General features: G+C 40.1%; 1 protein-coding gene across 1 annotated transcript; it reads right to left on the reverse strand.

Moving 5' to 3' along the window:
* Nucleotides 1-7,920: 7,920 nt before the first annotated feature.
* LOC149457625 (olfactory receptor 1496-like) lies at nt 7,921-8,877 on the reverse strand. The gene has a single exon (XM_089683454.1). The coding sequence runs from the start codon at nt 8,875-8,877 to the stop codon at nt 7,921-7,923; it is 957 nt and encodes a 318-aa protein (XP_089539580.1).

Here is an 8,877-nt window from a genome sequence, read left to right on the forward strand (position 1 = left end):
GTCTTCAAAAGAAACACAAGCAAATTGATTTAATAGTTTCCATGAACAGTTTCTTGCTGTGCTACTTGGCAATCAAGAGGAAAATAGCTTGTTCCACAAATGTTATGGCTGGCCAAGTACCATATGCAATGGGGGTTGATTTACTAAAACTGGAGAGTGCAAAATCTGGTGCAGTTGTGCAAAGAAGCCAATCAGCTTCTATTTTTTTTTGGCAAAGCTTAATTGAACAAGCTGAAGTGAGGAGCTGATTGGCCGCCATGCACAGCAGCACCAGATTTTTCACTCTCCAGTTTTAGTACATCAACCCCAACGTATTCTGCAATGCTTGGCATAAGGGCCTTATGTATATACAGAAGTGTGAAATGAGCTAAAGTGAGGTGGGTTCAAGAAAACCTGGACTTACTTTTCTATGGCGTGAGGTGAAGATAATATCTCTCCACTACTTCAAATCAACGATGTTAACAAAAAAAATTGAAAAGTCACGAGATTTTTCACATGGCTCAGCTATCTATATGGCAACTTTTTTTTTATGCATCTGCTGGCTGCTAATGTTGTATAATTGTAAACAGCGTTCATAAATGAAGTTCTGGAATAATGTTACATTGGTGAAGGGGCTCCTTCTATTATAAGTAAACAGCCATTCAGGGGTTCTGCAGGTCTGGAAGACTTCTTTAAATGGCCTTGTTCATGAGTCCCTGCTTGCCTAGCTAATACATGATAGTTATAATCCCGCTGTCATTGGATGGTGGAAATCGTAGGAAAAAGACACAGAGCTTAAAGCGATACTAAAGGTTAATTTTTTTTGGGTGGGGGTAACAATCATGTCTATACTTACCTGCTGTGAGCAGTGGTTTTCCACAAAGCTGCCTAGATCCTCCTCTCCTCAGGTCCCATGCTGGCTCTCCTGGCTCCTTCTTTCTGTCAGGTGCCCCCACAGCAAGCAGCTTGCTATGGGGGCATCCACTGATCCGTGTGTCCACTCACAGACGGAGCCGTGACTTGGCCCCACCCCCTCTCTCTTCATTGGCTGCCTGGCTAAGATTGACAGCAGTGGGAGCCAATGGAGACCCAGAACAGCCAAGGCTTTTGTGCACATCGCTGGATCGCGATGGGGCTCAGGTAAGTATTGAGGGGGCTGGGGGGGGGATGCTGCACAGAGAAGGTTTTTAAACTTCATGCATAGAATGCATGAAGGCAAAAGACCTTGAGCCTTTAAAACCACAAGATTTTGGAGGGTGTCTGTGGGAATTTGTGCCCATTAGTGAGGTCAGGTACTGATTCTGGATGAGAAGATCTTGCTCACAATCGGCATTCTAGTTCATTTAAAGGTCTTCAGTAGAACTGATGTCAGGGCTCTGTGTAGGACACTTAAGTTCTTTTACTCCATACTGGTCAAACCATGTCTTTATAGAGCTGGCTTTGTACACGGGGGCATAGTCATGCTGGAAAAGATAAAGGTCTTCCCCAAGCTGCTACCACAAGGTTGGAAGAGGCCAATTGTCTGAAATGTCTTTGTATGATGGAGTATTAAAAATAAGTAGGGCCAAAGCCCTTTTGCCTCTACTTCTCTTGTAGGTCACAGAAGTGTACATCGTTCTTCACTCCTGTGATCTCTATTCAGCCGACAGCGGCGTAACGTCCACTGTCAGCTGACGTCACTCAGCTGTTTAGGCTCCGGAGAGACCCAACTTTAATGTCAGGATCCACCCAGATGCCTTGACAGGCAGCTGGCTCAGCTTCTCAGCATGCAACTGAGAGCCTGAACCGGCCGTTCCTGCCAGGGCAGAGTGCGTGCGGAACTCACAACTCTTTGTTCACTGAAGACTGAGAAGACTGAGAACTGAGTTATTGGCAGTCTTTGATTGCTCAGTTCTCGGTCTCAGACCAATGCTGCATCCACCTAGGTGAGAATGTATGTTTATTTTGTTTAAATCCCAAACTTATCTTTTAGCAGTTCCTTCCACTGGAAACACCTGGATTCCATCATTTGGTTCCCGTATTTTTGCCCATATAAATAGCCGTAGATTTGGCTTTGTAGGGATTGACTTGCTAAAGGCAAATAGACAGTTCACTTTGCAAAGGAGGTTGAGGAAGAGAATTTGCCCCAAAGCTTGGTGAATGAGGTGAAGCTCTGCTGACGTCCATCGTCCAAGCACATGAAAACAAAGATGCACTGGGTATTGTGAAGTGATACTTCACCACATTCACTAAGCTCTGGCGCTAATTCACTTGCAAAGTGATTAGACTATTTGCCTTTTAGTAAATCAAAGCCATAGTGTACTATTGATAAGAAAACAATTGGATGAGCTGAAAAAATGATCAACTTAGCAAGTAAAAAAAAAACAAAACATTTAAATAAAACCTCTATTAACCCTTAGTTTATTATAATAAGCCGTAATCAGCGCCTTTTCCTCCTTTGCCATTTACCTGTTATTTTCCTGCTGATTTTTTGTATGCTTGCCCAGGGGTGGACTGACAACTCATGGGGCCCCCGGGCAATAGGGGATCATGGGGCCCCTGTGTCTTTGCCCAAACTCAAAAAAGCCTATGAAAAAGGTACCAGGGGCATCTCATAGGGCCCCCTACTGATCCCGGGCCCTTCGGGCAATGGCCGAGTTTCCAAATGGTCAGTCCGCCCCTGTGCTTGCCCTATTTTATTAACCATTACTATTTACACTTTATTTTGTTTTTGTTTTGTTTGTTAATATTTTTGCACATTTCACATATATCCTTTTATCTGTATTACCATTATTTATTTCAACTGACACTGGACAAAAATAAATGTGTAAGTGGGTATCTATCTATCTATCTATCTATCTATCTATCTATCTATCTATTATCTATCTATCTATTATCTATTATCTATCTATCTATTATCTATCTATCTATCTATTATCTATCTATCTATCTATCTATCTATCTATCTATCTATTAATCTATCTATCTATTATCTATCTATCTATTATCTATCTATTATCTATCTATCTATCTATCTATCTATCTATCTATCTATCTATCTATTATCTATTAATCTATCTATCTATTATCTATTAATCTATCTATCTATCTATCTATCTATCTATCTATCTATCTATTATCTATTAATCTATCTATCTATCTATCTATCTATCTATCTATCTATCTATCTATCTATTATCTATCTATCTATTATCTATCTATCTATCTATTATCTATCTATCTATTATCTATCTATCTATCTATCTATCTATCTATCTATCTATCTATTATCTATCTATCTATCTATCTATCTATCTATCTATCTATCTATTATCTATCTATCTATTATCTATCTATCTATCTATCTATCTATTATCTATCTATCTATCTATCTATCTATCTATCTATCTATCTATCTATCATCTATTATCTATCTATCTATCTATCTATCTATCTATCTATTATCTATCTATCTATCTATCTATCTATCTATCTATCTATCTATTATCTATCTATCTATCTATCTATCTATCTATCTATCTATCTATCTATTATCTATCTATCTATCTATCTATTATCTATCTATCTATCTATCTATTATCTATCTATCTATCTATCTATCTATTATCTATCTATCTATCTATCTATCTATCTATCTATCTATCTATCTATTATCTATCTATCTATCTATCTATCTATATATTGGTTATTTGTGGAAATAGCTCAGATTACCTTGTGGTCCTCAAGTTTTTTCTCTTTATACAGGAATTGATCAGATGTGTATAGATTTCTGTACTAAACTCTTACCAACAACAATATGAAAACCCTTCAGATTAGGAGGATTATGTTAAAGAAATCAAAAAGCAGAGAAATAAAAACATAAGCAGCACATTCTCAGTATTCCTCGGTAGTTAGACATGTTTGTCTCTTTTTACAGCAAATTATAATCGCCATTTTCATTGAAAACACACACCGCAGGTCTGAGCGGGTAGATATACCTTTGAGGTGTGAAATAACTTGATGTAATTTGTCTCTATGGAGCAGAAATGCCCCGAGTGTATTCTACAGCATGTGGTCCCTTTTGGTAAACATCTCTCAATAATTGCTGGCGAGATATTAATTGGAAATATGGTGAGAATATACTGTAGCTTGGGGAAAAGATAAAAGAGAAGATAGAATATACAGAATGGCATTGATATGATGATAGCAACCCTAAGACTGACCAAAGTCTTTTACTTGTACCACATCCTGATACTGTAAACTGTATTTTATTCTCCTTAATTGAGTTTTTTTTTGCTTCTCCAAGAGTAGATTGGGGTAAATACAGCTTTTTTTTTATAATTTACTTTTTATTAATTTTTAAAGAGTGTACAACAAACAGAGTTGCATAGAATTGCAAAATAATAATCATAAGGCAATGAAATATGAAGGTTCCTTCACCATGTCTTCCTGGCAGTACTATGGTCATTGGTTCAAATACCAGCCATTGCACCTCCTGCCTGCAGTTTGCATGTTCTCCCTGTGCCTGCGTGGGTTTCCTCCGGGTACTCCGGTTTACTCCCACACTCCAAAGACATGCTGGTATGTTAATTGGCTCCTGTCTATATTGTCCCTAGTATGTGTATCTATGAATGTGAGTTAGGGACCTTAGATTGTACACCCCTTGAGGGTTAGGGACTGATGTGAATGTACAATATATATGTAAAGCACTGCGTAAATTGATGGAGCTATATACAGTGGGGATGGAAAGTTTGGGCACCCCAGCTAAAAATGTGTATTAATGTGCATAAAGAAGCCAAGGAAAGATGGAAAAATCTCCAAAAGGCATCAAATTACAGATTAGACATTCTTATAATATGTCAACAAAAGTTAGATTTTATTTCCATCATTTACACTTTCAAAATAACAGAAAACAAAAAAATGGCGTCTGCAAAAGTTTGGGCACCCTGCAGAGTTAATATCTTGTACTGCCCCCTTTGACAAGTATCACAGCTTGTAAACGCTTTTTGTAGCCAGCCAAGAGCCTTTCAATTCTTGTTTGAGGGATCTTTGCCCATTCTTCCTTACAAAAGTCTTCCAGTTCTTTGAGATTTCTGGGCTGTCTGTCAGCACGGCTCTTTTAAGGTTTATCCATAGATTTTCAATGATGTTGAGGTCAGGAGATTGTGAAGGCCATGGCAAAACCTTCAGTTTACGCCTCTTGATGTAATCCCCTGTGGATTTCGAGGTGTGTTTAGGATCATTATCCATTTGTAGAAGCCATCCTCTCTTTAACTTCAGCTTTTTCACAGATGGCATCAAGTTACCATCCAAAATTTTCTGAAATTTTATTGAATCCATTTTTCCTTCTACTCGTGAGATGTTCCCTGTGCCACTGGCTGCAACACAACCCCAAAGAATGATTGATCCAACCCCATGCTTAACAGTTGGACAGAGGTTCTTTTCATTAAATTCTGTGCCCCTTCTTCTCCAAACGTACCTTTGCTCATTCCGGCCAAAAAGTTCAATTTTAACCTCATCGGTCCACAGAACTTGTTTCCAAAATGCATCAGGCTTGTCTATATGTTCATTTGCAAAGTTCAAACGATGATTTTTGTGGTGAGGACGTAGAAGAGGTTTTCTTCTGATGACTCTTCCATGAAGACCATATTTGTACAAGTATCTCTTGATAGTGAATAGTGTACCACAACTCCAGTGTCTGACAGGTCTTTCTGGAGGGCTCGTGCAGTCAAACGTGGGTTTTGAATTGTTTTTCTCACAATCCTGCAAGCTGTTCTGTCTGATATTTTTCTTGGTCTTCCAGATGTTGCTTTAACTTCCACTGTTCCTGATGACTGCCATTTCTTAATTACATTCCGGACAGAGGATATTGACATCTGAAAATGCTTTGCTATCTTCTTATAGCCTTCTCCAGCTTTGTGAGCGTCAACTATTTTCAGTTTCAGTTTTCTAGACAACTGCTTAGAAGAACCCATGGTGCTGATTGTTGGGGCAAGGTCAGATGAGTCTGGGCATTTAAAACCTTTGAGATTGACATCACCTGGTCTTCCCAGACGATGATTGAGAACAATCCATGACACTGGCAGGTCTCAGCTTGACAAAGGGGGCAGTGCATGCTATAAATTCTGCAGGGTGCCCAAACTTTTGCAGACGCCATTTTTTTGTTTTCTGTTATTTTGAAAGTGTAAATGATGGAAATAAAATCTAACTTTTGTTGACATATTATAAGAATGTCTAATCTGTAATTTGATGCCTTTTGGAGATTTTTCCATCTTTCCTTGGCTTCTTTATGCACATTAATACAAATTTTTAGCTGGGGTGCCCAAACCTTCGATCCCCACTGTAAGTACCTGAAATACATAAAATAAATAAATAATATCTTAGCTGTCAGGAATCCAATCCTGGAACACCATGTGACAGATCTGAACCATTATAGAGGAACTGAGAGAAAATTATTGTGAGAAGATTACCAGTTACAGTAGAGCAGCAAATGTCCAACCCAAGTATGACATAAACAGATGCTAATCAATCAATAATCGCTAAATACAGCAATTCAAGAAAGGCAAATACTAATATGTGCATGAGCTAGATAAAGGTCTTGGGAAGGATGAGCACTGAAGGACTGCTTGAGAAGGCGATAAGAACAGGCACGTTAAAGTAAAGGATTACAGCAGATGAGGACAAGAAGCAGTACTGGCAGTGAGACAAGAAGAATACTGGGATTATGAAGAAACTTGAATGCTCACTCCAAGCTGAGGCTAAAGCGTCTCCAGTAGTGTATTTAGGTTTTGTGCTGCCCTAGGCAACACAAAAATCACCCCCCTCCCCTCCAGAGACCCTGACAATGACCAACACCCCCTTCCCCCATGAAGAGTGCCTGACATTGACCAACAACACCCCAGCTTCCCACCCAACGGAGAAGAGAGCCTTCCACTCAAACCGCCCCCCCATACACTGGCAGCCCCCCCCCCCACCCCGGCAAGAGAGGACACTCCTTTTCACAGCTCTGGACATCCCCAGGAACAAGAATCAAGCTCAGCATACACCATCAAGCAGCCCGCAGCCTCTCTCAGATACCTCCTGGTCCCCATGCTGTGTGTGTCTCTTCTTCCATACCTTCTTTAGGGAGGCGGCGCTGCCCCCCCTGAAAAATGATGCCCTAGGCAAATGCCTTGTTTGCCTTGTGGTAAATACGCCCCTGAGTGTCTCCTTAATGATGTTCAGGAAATGGGAGCACGTGTCAAAATTCACTCATCCAGAAGTCTCAAACTATAATGTAGGACGCCGCTCAGACTGACCTAGTGCTGATTAAAATATGGGCGCTACTCTGCCCATGCTCCCTGACATACTTTGCCCCACCCACTCGGTCTTGGCTACAGAGGTGGGAAGGGCACAATGTAGCAGGGAGAGTGGCCAGAGTAGCACTGTCTGAGGCAACGTATTTCAGCTGGCAATAGGTCGGTTTAAGTGGCGTCCTGCATTATATAAGAAGACAACTGAACTGTGTGACTTTTGGAGAAATGAGGTTTGAAATCCTTCCAGCAATGATATACAGGTATGAATCATAGAGATGTCAGACTGATGGACTGGCTGGTTCTTGAGAAGTAATACTAATCCACAAGAGGTTCACCCTCAATGTAAGGAGAGTCATACCAGGTGTCTTACTATTGGGGAATGGAAACAGTCTGGTTCCCAACCATCAAAGCCTTGAAACAAACTGAGTTCCTTTCAAGATCTGGCACCAGAATGAAATACAGTCCCAGATATTCTGCCAACAAACACATTACACAATCCTTTGTTAAGGATTTACATGGCTGCTATAGATTAATGCACTTTGCTTGTTGGGTTTTGTTGTAAAGCATAAGACTGTTTGTATTGAAATTAAAATATATGAGGGCACCACCACACTTTAATGAGGTTTGGTTACTCGGCCCAATTTAACTTTAAATGGACTAACGATGTTTAGGTTCTGGTTATGGATGACAAGATTTGTCTTATAGCTGCATTGATCTCTTGGTTTCTCAAGGTGTAAATAAAGGGATTTACTAGTGGGGTGATCACCATATAGAGCAGTGATAGTACCTTGTTTGTTGTCACAAAATGACCAGATGGGACCATATAGACCATAATCATGGTGCTATAATATGTAGAGACGACTCCCAGGTGGGAACTGCAGGTGGAGAAAGCTTTCTCTTTTGCCTTGGATGATGAGATCCTGGTGATGGCTCTGATGATGAACCCATAGGTAGATATTATCACAAGGAGAGGGAACACAAGGGCTGCAGGTGAAAGGGAAGACACAACTATTTCAATGGTGGGAGTGTCAGAACAAGAAAGCTTCAACATTGGAATAATGTCACAATAGAGATGGTCAATAGTATTGTCTCTGCAAAAATTCAAAGAGGCCACAAAACCTAAAGCAATGGACATGAATAGGGTTGACATAGCCCAGCAGACGAGGATCAGACAAATACACAACCAAGGACCCATCAGTGTGTAATGAAGAGGTTTGCAAATCGCCAGAAATCTATCATAGGACATTGCTGAGAGGAGAAAACTTTCTGTAACTAGAAAAACATCAAATAGGGAAAACTGTGAGAAACAACCAATAAGAGAAAAATAAGTACCGTTTCTGAGTAAAATGTGGAGCATGGGGGGAACAATGTTGGTGGTGACCATGATCCCCGACAATGACAGATTGGAGAGGAACACATACATAGGAAAATGAGAAAGTTTAGAGAAAAACACCCACAAGATGATGAAGAGGTTGCAAGTCAAAGTCACAGCATAGGTGACCGTGAGCAGGCTGAAAAGGACAAGTCTGGAGCTTTGGTGGATCCTCAACCCAACAATGAAGACATTATAAACTGATGATGTATTGCTTACTTCAAGCAATTGTTGGGGAAGAAATTCTTCCAT

Source organism: Staurois parvus, unplaced genomic scaffold (genome assembly GCF_062004578.1).
Source record: "Staurois parvus isolate SC_StPar_1 unplaced genomic scaffold, SC_StPar_1.0 ptg000311l, whole genome shotgun sequence".
Lineage (NCBI taxonomy): Eukaryota > Metazoa > Chordata > Amphibia > Anura > Ranidae > Staurois > Staurois parvus.

Excerpts from the sequence above, each read along its gene's own strand:
- LOC149457625 (XM_089683454.1), bottom strand. The coding sequence starts at position 8,877 with ATGGAAGAATTTCTTCCCCAACAATTGCTTGAAGTAAGCAATACATCA.